General features: G+C 40.5%; 1 protein-coding gene across 1 annotated transcript in view; it reads right to left on the reverse strand.

Annotated features, from left to right (window-relative positions):
- The window catches only part of ccdc80 (coiled-coil domain containing 80), a 49601-nt gene extending 43663 nt beyond the window's left edge, over positions 1 to 5938 (reverse strand). The window contains exon 1 of the mRNA XM_048541108.2: positions 3820 to 5938. Within this exon, the coding sequence (XP_048397065.1) occupies positions 3820 to 5625 (1806 nt within the window). The 5' untranslated portion in view covers positions 5626 to 5938. The remainder of the gene's footprint in view (positions 1 to 3819) is intronic.
- Positions 5939 to 22312: the final 16374 nt, after the last annotated feature.

Raw genomic sequence — 22312 nt, forward strand, 5'->3', positions numbered from 1 at the left:
ACAGTTAAATGTAGAGGACAACTGCCACTAGTCCATCACATTATTATGCCTCGGTTCTACATTCAGTAATAGGTCAATAAGAGAGTTTCCCACTTTACATAATATCCATTATGGGGCCTTTCTAAATGAGGTTGCAGGTTTATCATCAGTTAATGGTTAACAACTACTAGGAATTACACTGAGACAGTCCACACTTATTTCACGCAAAAAAAAATTTACAAGCAATGAAGTGTCGACAATCATCACACTAATCGCAGAAGATCTTGTCTAACCATCTCAATCTCAAGTATTTCACAGATACTGGTTTTACAGAACACAGAATTGTTGAGGCACAGAGGCCATTTGGCCTATTGTGCATGCAATGGTTCTTCAGTTACCCTGTGCCCATCTCCTGCTATTTCTCCATACCCTTGTACAATATTTCCATCCAAATACTCATCCAGTACCTTCTTGAATGTCTCATTTGAGCCTGACTCACCACATTTCCAGGCAAGGCATTCCCTACTTTAACTACTCGCCTTCTGAATAAGTTTTTTTTTCCTCACATCACTCTTGTTTCTTTTGTCCATCATTTTAAATTTATACCCTCTCTTTCTTGTTCCTTTTATAAGCAGAACAGATTCTCTTTCCACTCTCACCAGCCCACTGATGATTTTGAAAATCTCTATCAAATCGCCTCTCAGTCTTCTTCTCTCCAAGACGAACAGCTCCAGCTTCCTCAATTTATCCTCCTAACTGAAGTTTCTCATTCCTGGAACCAGTCCTGTAAATCACTTCTGCACTCACTGCATTACATTCACATAATTATATAACATGGTGCCCAGACTATATGGAATACTCCAGCTGAGGTCTGGAGTCTGTGAGAAAAACACCTCCATATTTTGACTTGGGGACAGCAAAAAAACGGCAACCTAGCACATGTTAGAACTTCGTTGTGTTTGCTGCCCTGGTCTGAGGTCTGTGAAACATAGCCATTTCACAGCAAAGGCCTGGGAACAGATGTCCTTCCTTTTCTGTTAGTGTTGGGTTAGGAAGAAGATTAAATTATTCACAGATAAATTGCTTTAATCTTTCTTTTCTTCTCTCCAGTCTGAAAGATGTAGATTTATGGCAACGTCCACAAGTATTTCAGGAACCTCTTCCATCTTCCAGTTCTTTATAAACTTGGACAGTGAGTGTTTGTACACCATAGGTTGAACTAAATCTTATGTTTTCTGATATCCAAATATTTGTAATTTGGATTACAGTTGAGGCTTCTTATAGTAATCAAGAAAAGTGTGGGCTGTTTTGTTTTTACTCCTAGCCTGAAGTGCCAAAGCCAGTCATATCACTTTTTAGATTATGCTGCTTAAGGCTAACAAATGAAAATCCAAGTACATTGCAAACCTATGGTCTTAGGACTCGATACCAACATAGCATTTTTTATTCACTCATGGGATGAGGACATTACTGGCTAGGCCAACATTTATTGCCCGTCCCAGGTATCAGGTAAAAATAAACCATATTGCTGTGTGCCTGGAGTCATATGTAGTCCAGACCAGGTAAAGATGGCAGTTTGCCTTCTCAAAGGACACTACTGAACCAGATGGATTTGTTGAACAATGGTTTCATGGTCACTAAACTCATAATTCCAGATTTTTATTGAATTCAAACTCCACCATCTGCTGTGGGTTGTCAGAATATTAAAGTCCCTGGATTAAAAGATTAGTGATAATACCTTATTTTTGCATATTAAATAATCAGTGGACTCATCACTGCAATTATAGCTCAGTCCGTTTAGAGATATTTCATTTTCTGTGCAAGGCATCATCAACAACCTGGAACTGCCACTGCCATATATATGGGCACATATAATGGCTATTAAACAGCAAGTAACACACCTCCTGACTCCCCAGAGTCCGTCCACTATTTTCAAAGCCCTGATCAGGAGTGTGATTGAATACTCCCCACTCCCCTGGAATGGTGGAGAGCAAACATCAAGAATTTTCAAACAGTCAGGGGCAACAGGTACTTGTTTTATTGGTACCTTTACTCACCATTTTAAACACTCACTTTGTCCAAAACCAATGCACAGTGACAACCAGTGTACTGTCTACAAGATCCATAGTGGCAAGGAGTCAAGCATGCTTTGACAGCATCTTCCAAATTCATGACAACTACTACAGAATGACCAGGGCAGCAGACACAACGAAGTTCTAACATGTGCTAGTTCACCATTTCTTCGCTGTCCCTAAGTCAAAATATGGAGCTCTTTTTCTCACAGCACTGTAGATGGACCTAGATCAGATGAAGTGCAGCAATTCAAGAAGGCTCACATTCCCTAAATGAGATGTAAGGAAAGACACATTCCACCAAACTTTGCTATCGTTCCCTTCGATTCTGACAATAAGCCAATCTTTCCAGGCTTGGCGGGCCGAATGGCCCGTCTCCATGCTGTAATTTTCTTTTCTTACTCAAACTTGTAGTGTGATGAATACAATGCATCAGTAATAGATACTGTAACAAGTGTAATGCTAAATAAGCTATTTAGTTATACCTACAGTCTAAAACCTAAAATCAATCACTTTGTGGGCATTGCAGTTTTAAATCTTTCTAGGCTGTGCTTCTCAAAGTACAACATAAAAATAAGCTAATTTGATGGAAAAGATATCATCTTTCACTAAAACCATATGCTTTGTTTGAGCATTTCTCAGGTATTGTCCTGAGAATTATAAAGTTAGAAAGCACTACCGAAGTATTAAAAGAAGTATCTGTCTACCATTAGCAGTTCATAGGTTAACCAGTTGGAACAACATCTGATTCAGTCCTGTAACTATTAGCAGCTGTGCTGCACGCGATGTAACGCAAACAAACAATGCAAGGAATGCGTTCTGAAATGTAACCTTTCAAATATGAGTGTGCTGGAGCATCTGCATTGTTTTCTTGTCTTTGAATGACACTGTGAATATAGCAGGCATTGATATATCTTTCTTTCAGTGAAGAACAATTTTAATATGCTTTCTCTTTTTCTCCTATTATCATCAAGTGATAAAATTAATTTGCATTCTGCAATGTATCCTATCAACTGACTGCTGTCAATTATAAATTTTGATATTCTTGTCATAAATTACAAAATTACAATGTAACAAAAGATATACTGGTAATAATGACTCATAGCTATGTCAACCTATTTTCAAATCCTATATTTTACTAAAAATTGAACTATCAAATACAAATACTTCTAAGGAAGTGCATTTTCCAAAAGTGAGAAAAAGATCCCATAATGTGTTTTTTTTAACATTTTGAGTTGCTGTTGTGTCAAAATAGATGAGAACTGCCCCTTTTGATGACATCATGGAATAGTGTAGCAGAGGTGAGGATGAACTTCATATGGCACCCAGTAATTAGGAAAATAAGCCAGACAAAATTTATTATCAGTAAAATATAGCAAAGTATTTTGAATAAAAAATTCTATCAACCAGCTTTCTCTGTTTAATTGAATTATTGCCATGCTGCAACATTACAAATTAATGACAATGATACGAGAGGCGAACTAATGGGTTTTCTTTCAATTAACTATCTACAGGGGTTTACGACCTAACTATTCTATGCACATATGAACATTCTATAAGTTCATGCAGCCTTACAATAAATATTACATTCAGGCATCAGTTTAGTTTCTAAGCCTGCCAGACGCTGTTGGTGGGTGTTACTATGTGTCACTACTTTGAACAAATGCTATTGTGTTATTTGCAAGAAATGTTAATGTGATAAAAATGTAAACCCACTTTCTGTTGCCAGTAACAAGGCTAGTGCCTCTAAATAGATTGCAGCACTTACTATTAGACGTCGTCTATTTTCAAAGTAGCTGAGAATGGACGCCAAAGTCTTTGGCATTCCTGGAAACTTCTTAGGCAGTTTGAAGATCCCTTTCTTGTTTGTCTTCTTGGGATTTTTATGTTTGGATTCCTTTAGAGGTTTAGTTTTCAGCGCAGGTTTTACTTTTTTCTCTGCTTTGTCTTTTTTCACAGGCTTCTTCTTCTTTTCACTCTTGACTGGCTTGCCATGCTTCTTCTGTTGCTTGCCTTTTTTCAGAGGTATACGTGACCCCTCAACCTCCTGCCCTGTGTCTGTAGATGAGGTTTTATCAGAATCATATTTATCCTCATTCTCACTGATCAGGATTTTATTATTTGTATTTTTGGGCTTTGGTGGCTTAGTTTTGGTAGGCTTGCGAAGGATTGGGGTCACCCGTGGCCCCTTCTTGTGATAATTCCCTGTTTTTTTATCTGTACGGTTGTACTTGTGCCGAATTGTCTGTTCTTTTGCATAGTCTGGGCTGACTGTTGTGGTCTGAAAAGTTGGCACTGGAGGATAGTATTGGAGAGTTTTTGAGGATTTTTTGGGATGAGATTTACTGACATCAATGCTGGTCACAGTCCGATGTCTATCTTGATGTGTGCCACCTCGAGCTGCTGGGGAGTTAGTGCCAATTGTCAATCTTGTTGGCGTTTCAACATTGACTGCCTGTTTGTGGAATTTTGGTGAAGATGGTGATAATATTACATAAGGTCTTGTAAAGTGTGAGGTGCCACCTTGTCTATCAGAAGTAGTGGTAGATGGCACTGTTGTGCTGAAATCAATGACAGTAGTTGTGGTGGGGGGTAAGGTAGTTGGTTTTATAGTGTGAGTGGTTGTTCTAGTTGGTGCCACAGTTGCCCTGACTAATTTAGAACCTCCTTGTGTGTTCAGTGATATCCTAATAGGCTTCCTACTGATAATCTTCTTCGTTTTCTCCAACACCTTTTCTTCTGTTGTGTCCTTTGGACTGGGCACCTCAACATTCTCATTCGTTGGCTTGGGCATGAGTTTCTCTTCATTCCTCTTCTGGCCCTCAGTGGGTCCAATTACCTTCCCTTCCACACCCGCCTGTTTACATTTCTGCACAAACCCTTTCTGCCTCAGTCTCTCGATTTTCCGAATTGGGCCCTGGTCGATCACTTCATACATGGCCTCCAGTCTGACCGGGTAAGGGTATGTCTCCTCCAGTTGGAGGTTTTTCCTCAGCAGGACCATGGTGAATTTGCCTCGCTCGAGTTTCAGGAAGTCCAGCAACTTGAGGACAGTCCTGGCGTCCAGGGGCTCCTCGAGGACGGTGCCCTGGTTAGTGATCTTCCTGACTTTGCCGCCCATCTCCCCGTCCTGGTAGAACAGCACCAGTTGGTAGATGTGCCTCTCGGCCAGCTCGCAGTAGACATCGTCCTTCAGGAGGCTGAGCATCAGGCGGTAGTAGCCGTCAGCAGCGTGGGGAGCGGAGATGATCCAGAGGCGCTGCTTCCCCGCCATTGCGGCCAGCAGGCTCGGGGTGCCGGCGGCGGGCACGCGCACCTGGCGGCTCCGCGCGGCTTGGGCGGGGGGGCGGCGGCTCGGCAGGCGGCTCCGGTACCGGCCCCGGGGAGAGCTGCTGTCGTCCCGCTGTGCCGTCGCCTGCGGGCGGGAGGATCTGCTCAGTGTCCCGTTCGCCAGCCTGACCAACCTCACGCGTCTTCTGGCCCCGAGCCTTTGCATTCCCGACGGCGCCCTGCACTCACACAGCAACCACAGCAAAGCCAGCAAGACCAGAGGTAAAAACCCGGGCCCCCTCATGTTCAAAACAAAAAGTTCCGCTTGTCTCAACAAGAACACAAACCCCAACTCGTTTCTCCTTTTAAAGATCCACAAATGAACACAAACCAAGAATGGGAATCCAAACTTTGCTGTGGGATGTCCCAGGTGCTGAACGAACGGAATCCGAACAGTTTTATTTTTCTTTACTGCCAGCAGCACAGCGTTGCAAGATCAAAGCAGGTCAGTGTTATCATCTTCTGATCGCTCTAGACCAAATCCTTCTCCCAATGCTGCTCCTCCAGCACAGGGCTTGCACATAAACTTCCAAAGGATTGGTCCGGCTCCCCCCCCCCCCCCCCCCCGCCTTTCAAACAAGATGCAACTTCAACGAACGTGGGAGGTGAACCATTTCAGCAGAAAGCAGCCCCCGGGTTTCTGATTATCTGGGTGCAGTTGGGCTCCCTGTATGAATCGCTGTACTCTTGCTGGAATCCAGCAGCGATCAGATCCTAGACTGACCCCTTACATTTCTCTCCTGCCCGTCCTCTTCACTCTCACATCGCCATGATCAGTTCGTGCTCCGGGCGTTTCCGGAGGGCGAGAGTTTCAAAGAAAGCGAATTTTAGAAGGAAAGAGACAGAAAATAAAAACAGAAGAAAAACCTTTCGTTTTGTTCAGCGATTCCCGGGAGAGGTGGAAACGATGGATTGGGGAGGGACGGGATGGTTCTTGGAAGGGAAGCAAAGTGGAATTCCCCCCTTTCTCAGGCTGCTCCGGGTGGGATCCAAGTGAGGACAGCCACCAGTCACAATGAACGCGATCACCCACTCAAAATACACAGGCTTCAGTGAATTAGCAGCTCTGCTCAACACTGCCGCCCTCCCCTTTCACACAGACAGCAGCTTCCAGCCTGCAAACACTGACCATACCAACACCCATGAACTATTGCTGGGAATAACATTGTATCCCCTCAACGTGCAGCACCTGACACACCGTCCCAATAAAGCACCATGTGCTGGCATTTCAGACTATCCCTTAACATCTTAGTGATATGGAAGAAAGAACCGCGGATGCTGGAGATCGGAAACAGAAACGGCTGGAGAAACTCAGCAGGTCTGGCAGCATTTGCGGAGAGAAAGCAGCGTTAGCCTTTCGGGTTCGGTGACCCTTTTTCAAAAGTGAACTTGCTGGGCAGGAAATGTTAATTCCACTTTCTCTCCACAGATACTGCCAGACCTGCTGCAATATCTCCAGTTATTTCTGTTTTTGTTGCTTAGCCTCTCAGTCTTTCTCCTTTCTATTCCTTACAATCGCTATCGTCAGTCACTGCATTGGTATAGAGTCTAGAGTCATTGAGCTGAACAGCATGGAAACAGACCCTTTGGTCCAATTCATCCAAGGTGACCAGATATTCTAAATTAATCCAGTCCCATTTGCCAGCATTTGGCCCATATCCGTCTAAATCATTCCCATTCATGTATCCATCCAGCTGCCTATAAGTATTGTAATTGTACCATCATCCCCAACTTCTTTGGGCAACTTATTCCAAACACACACCATCTTTTGCATGAAAACATCACCCCACAGGTCCCTTTTACATCTTTTCCCTCCCATCTTAAACCTATGCCCTCTAGTTTTGGACTCCCCTGCCCCAGAGAAAAGACCTTGGCCGTTTACCCTATCCATGCCTCTCAAAACTCAGATTTCTTTTTAGACATCATTTCAGTCCCTCTGTCCACTTGCTCCATCAGCCCCTCTAACCCCATTCAATCTATTCAGTATCTAACCAAAGGAATCCCACTTCATTTGGTGTGTTGACTACAACACACAGCCAGTCTTCGATCTAAGGGCTCCTATACACCTGTATTAAACTTGCTGCTGATATTTTCTAACTAACCTTACTTTGCATTACCAACACAGATTCATCTTACCTCTCCAAATGAAAAAGGCAAATTTCCGCAACATTCATCTATCTGCTATGAGCAGACCACACGTTGATCCTGTTTAACTATATCAATCACTTGCAGAATCACCAACAGCCTTGTTTCAGTAATGAATCTCAGCAATGAAGTACTTTTGCTGGAAAGGACATTCATTCATGCACATTCAGGTTTTATATGAACAAAATAGAAGAAAATCAGCCTCCTTCTAACTTAACTATCTACTTACTTAACTACCATCTCATATACTAATACATTCACTAAAGCACACTTGAATTAGGCTGAGGCAGATTATTTGAATATAACCATCATGAAAATGGTGCTGTATAAAATTGTTAAAGGAGTGAACCTATTAAAATTGTTTGAATACAACAGCTGGTAATTTAAAAAGGGAATGTATTCTCTCCTTTTCCAATTCTACAGTGATCTTGGACTCACTCAGAAGAGAGTGCACTGCATTTTTCTCTGGCAGCCAGCATTGGAAGAACCCAGAAAATAAAACTGGCAGTAGCACTTTGGAAAAATCTTTGTGGGCAGCAGAATTACCAAAGAGCGAAAGGTCGAAGCTAAATTCTTTATTTTTGCATGATGAAGTAGTGTAGTATTCAAGGAAATATCCATGAATGCAGTTTATATGGACTTCCAGAATTCATTTGGTAAGGTTCCACGTAAGGTCCTGGCAGTGTTACTAAGTTGTGTGGAGTATTCATGTATTGGAAGGCAGGAAGTTAGAATTTGTTGATAAAATTGATAGTGGGGAAAAGCAGTGTGTGGTCCCTTTAAGAGGTTGTGCTTTGTCTATTGCTTAGAAGTTTACAAGTACTGTACAGAGAGTACTTGGGGCTGAACAGAGAGCCCCAAAATTGAAACAAGAGTCTTACATTTGGCAGGCAAAACAATAGTTTTGTTTTGGTATGCAACAAGTTTGAATTAGCCAATTAATTTAAACCAAGCACCTTGACATAGAAAACCAACTGAATTTAAAACTGATGGTTTTGACAATCTGAAACCAATCATTTTGTAAGAAATTGATGCGCCGTCGGGGGATATCTAAGATGAGGATTTTTAAAAATAAGGGTGAGAGCCAACTGTCATCTGAGGGGAAAGAAGCCTATCATCTGAAAAATAAGCCCCGAGCTCTCATAAGAAATTGCTAAGGTCTCTAAGAAAGCACTATCTGCCTGAAAAAAGTACCATGGTATTTTAGCTGAAATTCCTCACTGAAGGAATTACAGATAAAATCACCCCTACCCCAGGGAAAAGACCTTGGCTATTCACCCTATCCATGCCTCTCAAAACTCAGATTTCTTTTTGGACATCATTTCAGTCCCTCTGTCCACTTGCACAGCAGAATCAGCGGAAGAAAGATGTTTGTGGCATAAACAGAGAAGGCAGAGTGTTCCAAGAGACACAGTCTATGTGAATTTGGAGAGATTAAGCTTTAATTTATTGCTGACTTCTACTTGAGTTTATATAAATGGGACTTGTGTTTGTCTGAACTGCATTCCAGTAGAATTTAGGCCAGTTAGGGAGTAGGTAGTAGTTTAGGAGGAATTGTTCGGTTTGTTAGTAATCCTGTTAATTTGATTTTTAGGGCCAAATAAATTAATTGTTACTTGTTACTTATAAAGTGGAGATCAGGAATTTTCTTTCTTTTAACTGCACTTTTAACAGATTACGAGCAGCGAGATGAGCTTCTCTGTATGTTTCAGATTTAATTTTGAGAAGGGAACCTTTACTCTCATCATAAAATAAAGGGCTTGTGTTTTAGTTTAATTATCAGAGGAGTTCGAATTTTCCCTTCTCTGTGACAGTTTGGTGGCTCAGGTCCGTGGCCTGGCCAGTTCATGTATGGGATCCAAATGGGTCTGAATGGATTTGACAGATTTAAACAGACTTGGAGACTGGTGTCCTAGATTATTAAATAGAATTTGTTGAGAACAGTATGTTTAATTTCGGTTACTTGTGGTTGGCCAAACTAAAAGTGAGACAAATGGCTCTGAACATTGCTAAAGAGATTCTGGAGTTTGCCAAGAGAGTTTAGAAAAACAGAGCAAGTTTATACTTTTGGAATTAGCAAACAGGCTAGAACTGTCTTCAACTGCAGTAAAAGGAAAACTGAAATTGTAATGGAGTTGGTCATGCACTTAAATATATCAGAGAAACAGGCAAGTGCAGTGGAGTTAGAAAAAACTAAATTGCAAAGGAGACATCTGACGTTATAGAATGAAAGGAAAGAGAGAGAGAGTTTAAATTACAGTTGGAAGCAGAAGAGAAAGAAAGGGGTAAAGGGACCCATGTTCAAGGACAAAGAATGATAGAGAAGGTTCTTAGCTGAGCAAAAAGGAAGAGAGAGAGCATTTGAAGTTCAGAAGTTGCAAGTTAAACACAAAACTCATTTTAAAAGGATGGAGATGAAGGTAGAAGATAGGCTTAGCGAGGAGGAGAGTGATGAACCAACATAGCCAAAAACATGTTAGAGACATATACAAATATGCCAAAACATTGCCAAAATTTGGTTAAAAAAATGTACAAGCCTTTTTCATTTTCTTTGAGAACTGGCTAAGCAGATGAATTGGCCAGAGACTGTGTGGGTAATGTTACTTCAGACCAAGTTGGTGGGCAGGGCTAGTGAGGTGTTTGCAGCCCTGTCAGAGGAGTTGTCAAAAGATTATGAATAAGTAAAACAGGCTATTTTGAGTGCCAACAAATTGGTGCCAGAAGCATATAAACAATGGCTCAGAAGTATAAGGAAGGAACCAGGCCAGACTTATATCGAGTTTGAAAGAATGAAACAGAGCCACTTTAATTGATGGATAAGAGTATTAAAGATAGAAAAGACATATGAGGATCTTAGAGAGATTATTCTGCTGGAGGAGTTTAAAAACTCACATCCAGAGATGATAAGCAGTCATATTGAGGAACAGCATGTTCACACAGCGAGAAGAGGTTCAGTGATGGTGGATGGATACGTATTAGTGCTTAAATCAGAATGTAGCTTCCAACAACAACTTCATTCCATGAAGGACAGAAATTAGAAAAAGGAGATCCTTCAGTTACAATCAAAGAGTAGATCACACCGGGAACAGTTTATCACAGGTGAGAAAAGAAACCCAAGAGGGTGAAAAGGAAGTGTTTTCACTGAATTGAAGTGGGACACAAAGTCACAGTGCTGATCGTTTAAGAAAGGCACTGGGAAAAGGGATGTGGTAAAAGATGCTAAACTAGTGGGATTAGTTGAGGTAATGAAGGAAATCCCAAAAGAATTCGAGGAGATGCAGGAGCATGCACAGCCTAGTTATAGGCTGGATAGCGAGCGAGACAGTGCCCAATCTCTACAAAGATATCACCTTTGTGGATAAGGTTTACTCAGGAAGAATGTGAAGAAGTTAAAATATTGAGACAAAGAGGAACTAATCAGTCTCCAATAGTAGGAGATGAAAGTATTTGAACTCCTGAAACGTTACCCGAGAGAGTGGTAAACTGTGGAATAGATGGACAAAGATTTAGCATTCTCCTGTGTAAGATCAGGTTGGAAAGTCCATTCAAGTCTGGGGAAGTGAAGGTGGGAGTGATTGAAAGAGTGTCAATTTCAGGAATATAGTTTGTTCTTGGAAACAGCCTAGCAGGATCAAAAGTGGGAGGGATGCCTCTTGTTGTGGAGAAGCCGAATGAAAACCAAAGAACTGAGGAGTTAAAAGCAAAATACCCTGGAATTTTTCCTGACTCTATAGTTACAAGATTCCACAGTCATAAATTACAGCAAGAAGAAACAAACTAAAGAAAAAGACAAAAGGAGTGGAGGTCCAGTTAGCTGACACCCTGTTTGATAAAATGGTAAAGGAAAATCCTGAACAGGGAGAGGATCAGGCGGAGGTTTTTAGTTCTGAAAGATGACTGGAGTTACAACAAAAATATGAGTCAATAAAAGATCTGTACTGTAAAGCCTACTATGTATTCCCAAGTGTTATTAGCTTAAGGATAGAATACTAAGGTGAAAATGGAGACCTTGGCAGGTTAGTGTGGAGGAGAAACGGGTGGAAGTTCACCAGATTGTCTTGCTGGTAGCATACGAACAGGAAGTATTATGGATAGCACATGAATGACTGGTAGGAAGTCATTTAGGAGTGAGAAAGACTCAGGCTAAAATATAAAAGCACTTCTATTGGCCTGATTTACGTCAGGATGTGGTTGAATTTTACCATACCTGTCTTACGTGTCAGATGGTAGGAAAGCCACAGGCAGTAATAAAACCAGCATCTTTGATGCTAATTCCCACATTAGAAGAATCTTTCAAGCAGATAATGATTGATTGTGTAGGCCCCCTCCCTAAAACCAAACGTGGGAACCAATATTTGCTAACCATAATGGACGCATCCACTAGATTTCCAGAAGCAATTCCGTTACGGAATGTCAAAGCAAAAACAGGTTGTGGTTTTTGAAGAAAGGTCCAGACCCGAAACATCAGTCTTCCTGCTCCCCTGATGCTGCCTGGCCTGCTGTGTTCATCCAGCTCTACACCTTGTTCTCTCAGACTCCAGCATCGGCAGTTCCTACTACCTCTGTGGAAGAGTTGCTTGTTATGGACAATCCAGGGCGATTGAGTCAGACCAAGGGCACAATTTTAATGTCAAACTATTTAAAGAGATCCTGGGTAGTTTAGACATCAAACACATTAAATCAAGTGCATATCATCCTGAATCACAGGGAGCATTGGAAAGGTGGCATCAGACCCTAAAGCCAATACTCAGGGCTTATCGGCAGGATTACCCAAATGATTGAGATAAAGATTTGTTTGCCGTCAAAGATGCCCCAAAATGAATCATCTTAGTTTAATCCATTTGAGTTGATATTCAGGCACGAAGTAAGCGGTCCTTTAAAATTAATTAGGGAAGAGTTGATAGATCCATAGTCAGAGATCTTATAATTGGATAATGCATCTGTGGTGAGAGAAAGATTAAACGGAGTAGGTGAATTAGCTAGACAACATCTGAAAGTGGCACAGCATGTAATGAAGCAAGCAGCAGATACGAAATTTGCCCATGGAGATAAAGTTTGGTGCTGTTACCAGCAGCAGGAGATCCCTTCAAAGCAAGGTTTAGTGGTCCCTATCAGATTGAGAACAAGTTGAGTTAAGTGAATTATCTGATAAAGATGCCAGCTAGGAAAAAAACTTTATTGGGTATGTCCTGTGAATATGTTAAATCTCTATTTTGACAGTGGAAGAGAACTGGAGAAACAGCTATTAGTTACTGCCCCTCGTCTGATTTTGAGGTGCCTCAAAATAAACTAAATAATTGGTAAGCCCTTAGAGAATGGAATGGGGTAGTGAGCTATCTGTCTCAGGAGCAGAGAATTGAATTGAAAGACTTGTTGCAGAAATATGTTGGTGTATGTGGGAATAGAATGGGGAGGACTAATACCACATGAGGTTGAAGTAGGGAATGCTGCTCTGATAAAACAATACCCCTACAGGCTTAATCCTCCTAAAGCTGCTCTGGAAGTGGAAGTGATGCTTCAGGAAGGCATCATCGAGCTGAGTCAAAGTGAGAGGAGTTCACTGATCGTGTTGGTTCCCAAAACCTAATGGTACCCAACAGTTCTGCGTGGATTATTGGAAGGTCAACGCCATAAATAAATTGGGCTCATACCCAGTTCCAAGGCTGGAGGACTGTGTGGAAAATGTTGGACAAGCCATTTATATCACAAAGTTAGACTTATACCATGGTTACTGGTAAGTTCCTTTGTTGGAGAGAGTGAAAGAAATTTTTGCATTTGTAACCCCAAAAGGCCTATATCAATTTAAAGTAATGCCTTTTGAAAGAAGAATGCACCAACCACATTTCAAAGACATATGAACAAAGTTGGGCAGGATTGACTAATCGTGCTTTCTTTATAGATGACTTTAGCTATCTTGGGCCTTTCATGGAAAGATCACATGGTGCGTTGGCAGAACTCTTTGAAAGATTATGGAAGGAAAAAACTGGGTTCAGTGTAGCTGTGAGGAAACTCTACAAAGCCTAAGCTAGACTATATCAGACATTCTGTGTATAGTCTTAGACATTTCCTCTTAGAAAGCACGTATTGGTTTTGTGAGGAATGCAGTGCAACTTTGCCATAATGTTGCTAGATCTTCATGGTTTAAATTATGAGGAGTTATTTAATAACTAGACTAGTGTTCTCTGGAATAGGGGAGGTTGAAGATGATTTGATTAACATGTTTTGGGATTTTGAAGGAAATTGTTAGTGTAGATAAAAAGAAACAAGTTTTGCTCATGGGGAGCCTGGAACGAGAGAGCATAACCTTAAAATCAGAGCTAAGTTATTCTGGAGAAAATTTAGGGAACTTGTTATGCAAAAAATGGTAGAAGAGTTAAACTTTTTTTTCACAAAAATGTTGATAGCTTGCATTAAAGTGCAAGGAACTGAAGTGGATAAAAACCGAGAGGACCATCCCTTATTATTTAATGGAAAGGTTGAAAAGCTTCAAGTACTAAATGGCCTGTACCTATTCTATGTTGTAATGAAACATTCTCCCATATAGTGTATTTTCTGAATCAATGAGATTCATGGCTTGAGAAATAAACAGAAGAAGGACAGAGAAGGAGGTTGAATTCAATGTTAAGTTAGGTAAAATAAAGGAAATAAAGATAGGGACATGGTTATTGGCTTAAGCAAGAGACTGAGAAAGACAAAAGATTCAGAAAGTAAAAATAAGAGTAAATATAAAATTTTTAAAATCTCCTAATGAAATTTATTACCTTGAAGAGTGAAACACCGTATAATGCTTTCTTTTTGGTATGATTAATTGATTATAGGTCATTAATTATCATGTTGTTGAAGAAGTTACACAATTAAAAGTTATTTCGGAATACAACAGGACCTTGATCAGCTGGGCCAATGGGTTTAGGAGTGGCAGATGGAGTTGAATTTAGATAAATCTTAAGTGCTGCATTTTGGAAAAACAAATCCGGGCAGGACTTATACACTTAATGGTAAGGTCCTGGGGAGTGTTGCTGAACAAAGAGACCCTGGAGTTCTTGAAAGTGGAGTCTTAGGTAGACAGGACAATAAAGAAGGTGCTTGGCTTTATTTGTCAGTGCATTGAGCATTGGAGTTGGGAGGTCATATTGCGGCTGTACAGGACATTAGTTAGACTACTATTGGAATACTGCTTGCAATTCTGGATACTAGGAAGGGTGTTGTGAAACATGAAAGGGTTCAGAAAAGATTTACATGCATGTTGCCAGGTTTGGAGGGTTTGAGCTATAGGGAGAGGCTGAATAGGCTAGGGCTATTTTCCCTGTAGCATCAGAAGCTGAGGGGTGACCTTATAGAGGTTTATAAAATCAAGAAGGGCATTGATAGGGTGAATAGCCAAGGTCATTTCCTGGTGTGGGGTAGTCCAAAACTAGATGGCTTAAGGTGAGAGCAGAAAGATTTACAAGGGACTTAAGGGGCAACCTTTTCACACAGAGGGTGGTGCATGTATGGAATGAATTGCCAGAGGAAGTGGTGGAGGCCGTTACAATTATAACATTTAAAAGGCATCTGGATGAGTATATAAATAGGAAGGATTTAGAGGGTTATGGGCCAAATGCTGGAAAATGGGACTAGATTAATTTAGGATGTCTGATTGGCATAGCTGAGTTGGATTGAAGGATCTGTTTCCGTGCTATACAGCTGTATGACTCTATGACTAATTCATTACTAAACCTAACTTCCTGTGGCACTTTTAACAGTGCGTTAATGTGCAACGGCAACGATTGCTTAAAACTGTGAGGAGGCTAAGTGCGAGATAACCTCTGCCAAACTAATGCCAGATCAGCTCAATCACATGAGGTGATTCACAATTTATGGTTATCTATTACTTTCTATACATTCCTGGACTTTACACATAAATGACGGTATGCATTACTCAGATGAGATATTTTTATCATGGCTGATATTTAAATGAAAACATCCCTTAAATGTTTACATAGAAATAGAAGAAAGTTACTCTGAAATTGTGACAGTCTTTAGTCACATCAAATCTCATGCTGGTTTACTGTTTCCCAGCCCCTACTGCCATCTTACCATTGGTAGCAGAGCCTTTAGACATCACCACTCCTTACTCTGAAATCCTCCTCCTAAACCTATAACCTTTAAAAGCCCAGTTAAATTTGTTTCTTTACCACAAGTCTGATTGTTATCTATTTTCCACATTCGCCAACACCATCCAAACAATACTTTCTTCTCCTGCTCATCTTTTCCTTCCATATCACATTTTGCCTGTAGTCTCAATGAAACAATTTAGGATATGATGTTAGGATATGATATAATGTTGAATTGTTGGATTCATTTAAACTAGAAGGGAATTCATAATTCTAATTAAATGAGATTGCAGTATCTTCTCTGCATCCCTTCATTCTTCCACTGACTGCCTGTTTCCATCCCATTTAATCCGACATTCTGTACCTGTCAATTTCTGTTCATCATATGCTAACCATGCTTAATCAATGTCTGTTACTTGCAGTGACTGCTTTTCAAATATTCACAGAAAATTATTTATTGATTTAGTTTGAGGCTTTCTAGAAGGTGAAAACTGAGGGTATCTGCCACACCATTGATCAATGCAACAGGGCAAGGGATAAAATTTGGGATTTAGAAAGTAATTATAATGTGGCCGTTGGCCAATTCAAGTTGATGTTTCCACAACAGAAGTCTTAATCATACATTACCGCCTTTTTAAATCCATCTTTTCATGTCTCTTTTATTCTCTCCAAGTTGTTCTTTACTATTGGACCCTCTAACATAATTCAGTTGGTTACTTATGCGACCTTATTTCTGCTTTCTATCCTTATCTCCTTAGATTTAACGTTTTAAACATCCCTTTGTTTTATACCCCATTATCACTGGAACTCACCTCAGACTAGACCATTCAATCCTCCAAGTCTGCTCCACCATGCTGTATGATCATGCCTGATCAATCAATTCAGTGTCGTATTCCTGCTTTCTCTCATACTCCTGATCCTAAAATCCCTAAGAAATACATCTAAGTTCAACTACAAAACCTTCAATGCTTGGCCCTTAACCACATTCATAGGTTCACCACACTCTGGGTAAAGAAGTTTTCCTTGTTTTAGTCCTAAGCGGCTTATACCATATCTTTAGACCGTGAACCCTGGTCTGGACTCCCCAGTCATTAGAAACTTTCCTCAAATTATCTCTCCTAATACTAACACTCTCGATCTCCTTATGGCCTTTGGTGTTATTCTCAGTTGGCTTGTCCTGACAGGCTCCTCACTGCTCCCCAGTTAAGATGGTTTATTAGATTAGGCCCTGATTACATCCAAAGATGGATCGGCATATTTAAAAAAAGGTCCCCCCGATCCACACAAATAATAATACTCATGGACACATAAATAGACCAATAACTTTCAAATGAACTAATGTCGATTATTAGTGCTAAGTCACTAGTTGTGCTCCATGAAAATAACATTTTTATGAACGTAAGACAAGAAATAGGACCAAGAATGGCCTCAACATCTCCTGCAGCCTGCTGTAACATTTGGTAAGATTATAGTTGCTCTTTGATATCAATTCCACAATTTGCAAAACACCCATATCTCCTAATTTCCTTAAGAGTGCAAAAATCTGTCAGTCTCAGCCTTGAAAATGTTTAATGACCGAGCGTCCATAGCCTTTACGATAGCAAAGTCTAAAGCTTCATGATCCCCTGAGAGAATAAGTTCCTTCCCATCAGAGTCCTAAAGGATAGTCCACAATTGCAAGATTAAATTCCATGGCCATGTACACCTCTTATGTTTGTTGCTCTTTTTTTGAAAATGTAAATATTAATTACATCACTGAGTACGCTAATTTAGAGCAGTTGCTAAATCATGCTTTGAAGTAAAGGTTTATAAATGTCATTCCTCCCTGGAATATACAGAACTGAACTGTAGATGTATGAAAACAGACCATAATTTTTCTCATAGAAGTTTAAGTACTCTGAGGCCGCACACAATATATGATTAGGTCCCATCCATGATCACTCACCAGATTTTCAACTGATATAATTACAAACCAACAGTAAATCACTCCAACAGGGACTTTTCAGTTCACATAAACCACGGTCTGATTGTGCTAATATTGATGCTGAAAATTTGATGAAAATGCAGTTATTTCTCATTTCAGCATCAAGGTGGACGTTCTTTGACTGTTTGACCACTGAAGAGAATGTTAGTCAATTTTTAAGGATTAATATTTAAAATTGTTGATTGTATATTTAAATAGTTCAAGATGAAGGCATTACTTGTTTAGTTTCCCAACTCTTAAATGAAATTCTCTTCTGTAAATAAATCTAGATGAATGAAGAAAAAACCACCAAATCAAAACTTATGTTCCTTGCAAAAAACGTGTGATTATTTGTCCGTATATAAAAAAAAATTAAATTCTTCAGATGGAAATCTTGATTCCATTTCCCCCTGTCTGTGGAAACCAAGTGCAAGTGGACTGGTGGCTTGGCTGCCCCTCTTTTGCTGTGATCTAACCAACTAGATTCCTGTCATAAATGGTAAAGTTATAATTAAATTTCAAATTTGTCGTCTTTATCTACTTAAATTTAAATTAAAATGCTTCACTCCACCCTGTCCCTTCTGTTCCTAATTCCTACTTTAGCCAAAATTCCATTTTTAAAATATTGCTATCACTCTGCTCCTCCCTAAATGTGTTACCAGCTGACACTGTGGTTTGATTTCTGTTCAAACTATGGCAGTAGATCAAGATATTCCATATGGAGAATGTGTCACCTCAAGATAATAAGACAAAATACTAATAGTTCTAATTTTAGTGCCGCTAAGGCTGTGAGATACAGAGCTTTGTAGCAGAAGTATACAATGGAACTTACAGCATATGATATTTAACGGTTGCCCAAATTCCATTGCTTTTCTGCTGACAGATGTCAGGCTCAATGGCTAGAAGTATCCTTTTTCTCTCTCCCCAGGTACTTTTGTTCTGCTGTGACCCTTCTTCTTCATTGTATCTCATAAACGTTGATTGAAGAAAACTTGCAAGTATGTTCCTGTGCAGCGTAACCACCAGCATGGACATATTGGACTGAATGACGTATCAATGCGGCAGCCTTCTACCTTGTGAAACTTTGGTTTGCACTTTGGTGGTGAACTCAGTATGAACAGTGCCTGGTATGGCTCACCCTGCCATGGAAATCACTGTCATAGTGCACAGTGAGTTGAGAAGGATCATGATTCATTGGCCTCTATTTCTTTTGGGCCCTGTAATGTTAGTGTCAATGTCTGCCATCTTCATATCTTACTTATAGATGAACTTGTGGTGGACAGATGGATGACCATGAGGCTGTGACCCAGTGGCTAGTTCAACGTACAGAAGGTCTCTGGGTGCATGACCATCATTGATCCAATGCATGTGGCTGAACAGGTGCCTAGCAATAAGAAACTTAGCAATAAATGAATGCTAGTGGTAGGAACATGTTCTAGAACTCTGCACCCGTGACCTGTCAAGCCATTGCCTAAGCCAAGAAAAGTCATTGCATGTCTTCCTCAGTGTGAAATGGTAACGCATCATCATCAGTACACAGCAACTCTCTGATGATGTGCACACCTTTGCCTTTGATTTCAGGCTGAACAGTCTTGTATGGAAGTAAACACCCTGTGGAGATGATCTGATGGAATGTGACAACAATAGATGAGTGCTGGTTTCTTGTGATTGATACGATCAGGCATTGAACCTGGAGATTTGCCCTTGGCAAAAAGTTAATAGCTTTATTAATATAACCAGCTCTGCCATGATCCAAAAGCTTTCTATTCTGTCTAGAACGTTTTTAGTGATAGTCTGGCCCTTTGAATATGACTCTAAATGTGGTAATGTTCCCCCTGTGTCTCTAGATATTTATTGATTGCCTTTCCTACTTCGGTATTATTGAAGCAATATTTGTTACTGGATGTGTCTCATCCTCAGCCTCAAGAAGTGACCTGTATCACAATCTGTGCAGTGCTAACTGTATACAGATCCTGGTCAGAGTTACATTTGGTAATGATCAGATACAACTGGTGTCAATGATCTAATCTTGCAAGTCTCCAGGATTCTTTGTTCTCAAAGAAGGTGTTAGTTCCATAAATCTCATGGTAGTAGCTACGTTTGATTAGTCCTTGTCCAATATTTATCCTTCCCAGGTCTGAAGCAGGAGGACTATATCTCATGATCCACGTTCACTATTGTTGTAATCTGTCAGTAGATAAAGATATTCTGATTCTATTGAAAGTGGCATCAAGCTCCTTCTAAATCTCATCTTTCACTTCTACGATGGAGCATAATATTGAAGCATAGATACTCATGAAGTTAACTGACCCTGTTTGAGTGGAGACCAGATTGCAGAGAACACATTCTGACCATTTGTAGGTAGTTCTATTGCAGAGGATGGTGGAATCTTTGCAGTGAAGTCTACACTGAGCTCACACATTTCCCCTAAACTCTTCCCTGACAGACATGTAAATTTAATTCTTCAGTCATCCATTCCTTGTGAGTCTTTTCTTTAGTCAGCAAGCTATCAATTTCCATGTTGATCGCAGCAGAATTGCACTCATTATAATCAGCTACATATTGATTGTTGATCCAATGCACAGTGTTCTGATGTTTCAGCTGGCCAATTGAAGAGCTGATACCTTCTTTCATTTTGTTTTTTTATTTGTTTGGTGGAGTGGATTCTACCCATGTGTTTAGCAGGGAGTCTATGCTCCATTGAAGCAGATGGACTGTGGTGGGTCAACACTTTGCTGTTTGGGGTTAGCTCAGTTTGAGGTGGGTGTTATCAGAAGTGATTGTCCCTTCCACCATTATTGCGCCCATTCTTTATGCCAGTCAAGTTGGGCACAGCATGTTCCATGTTCTGCTGATGACTATTAACAAAAATGGAGTGCCCTTACAGGGCACAAGCCTCGGCTGCTCAAAGGGCACAACCTCTCCTTTGATGTCTCTGGTTGAATTCAAAAGAATGCAAAATATTCTAGTTGACATGAGTTTGGTTGCAGGTGTTGCTGGAATGATGACATATTTAAACACTAGTTTGCCTTTGATTCCACTACACGGTTTACTCCATTGGTCTTCAACTTTCCTGAAAACAGTGGGACCATTCACCCAGAGCTGGATGTTTAGTTTATGAGTGCCAGGGCATGTCCATATGCAGTGGGCATGACCACAACATTTCTGGCATGCTAGCTTCTGAGTTACTCTTAAGCTTTAGTGGGGCAGAGAGGAGCATATTTTCCATGAGTCTCCACATGGAGGCACAGCTGAGGATTTCCTAATGGAGAGTTTGTGGACTACGAGGAAGAGATTTACCCAGTTGGCACTCTGTTAATCAGCAATATGGGCTGAAAATGAGAAGCAAATCAGCACACTAAAGTGTAAAATATGCTAACTTTTCGTTACCTACACCATAGGTGCTGTGTGTCAACCTGCTATAAATTCTGCTAAAAGATTGAACAAAATTCTTAAAATAGTTTGAACAGATATTGCTTACAATTCATTTGCCTCAAGCAAGGAAATTTGCTTGTGACATTTTTGACAAGCGTATATTCCTCTCCATCTCACGGCGTGTACCAGCTAGTTCACATCAGGACAACCTACAGCAGATCTTCAACTCGTTTTAAGTTAAAGTTGCTCTGTGCACTTGGTAAAGACGTGGCTTCAGTGAATTGTGGTTTAAATGACATGTTTGAACAGAACCTTCATTGGCTGTTCAGTTACTTACATCTCTTCAGAATTATTGGGAGCCAGCCAGTCTTTGATCTGTTTCTGGCTTTTCTTTTATGACTCCACAAGTTCTTCAGCTCTTGTTATTAGGAACAGCAAATAAGCAGTGCTTTTAAATTTAACATCGAAATTATTTTCCTTGTCAATTTTGCAGTGCAGGTGGTCAAACGCGTTTCAGGTGAAAAGTACCTCCTCTTTGATGTGACTTGCTTCTTAATTCCAGTTTTAATTCAAGCGGTTTAATGCCCATGTGAACAAGAAAAAGTCAAAGCCCTAGCTTCCAGCAAAATGAATACCCCACTTCCTAAAGCAGCACTCAAAGCCAAAACAATATTATTAGTTTCACACATGCACCAGGAGAAGATAGACCGTGGGAGGAGAATTAACAGGGGAGGTGATGGCCTAGTGTGTATTATCGCTGGACTGTTAATCCAGAAACCCAGATAATGTTCTGGGGACCCTGAGTTCAAATCCCACCATGGCAGATGGTGGAATTTGAATTCAATAAAATATCCAGAATTAAGGGTATAATGATGACCATGAATCCATTGTCAACTGTCAGGAAAAACCTACCTGGTTCACTAATGTGCTTTAGGGAAGGAAACTGCCATCCTTACGTGATCTGGCGTACATGTGACTCCAGCTTCCCTGCTCCTCTGATAGTGCTTGGTTAGCTTTCCTGCTCCTCTGATGCTGCTTGGCCTCCTGTGTTCATCCAGCTCTACATTTTGTTATCCCAGACTCACAGCAATGTGGTGACTCTTAACTGCCCTCTGGGCAATTAAGGATGGCAATAAATGCTGCCTGGCCAGTGACACCCTCATCCCATGAATGAATAAAATAAGCTACATCTGCCCAGTAATGCAGTGCATTCCTGAACCCGTTAACTACAAGTGACAACCTTCCCTAGGAAGGAACTCTCCAAGACCTTTCTGAGGAGTGTCCATTTACATCATTGTATCAAAGATTCAGAAAGGGCAGGAATGATAGATTGAATTTTAACACCAAGAAATGGG

This window comes from Stegostoma tigrinum, chromosome 12 (genome assembly GCF_030684315.1).
Source record: "Stegostoma tigrinum isolate sSteTig4 chromosome 12, sSteTig4.hap1, whole genome shotgun sequence".
NCBI classification, from domain to species: domain Eukaryota; kingdom Metazoa; phylum Chordata; class Chondrichthyes; order Orectolobiformes; family Stegostomatidae; genus Stegostoma; species Stegostoma tigrinum.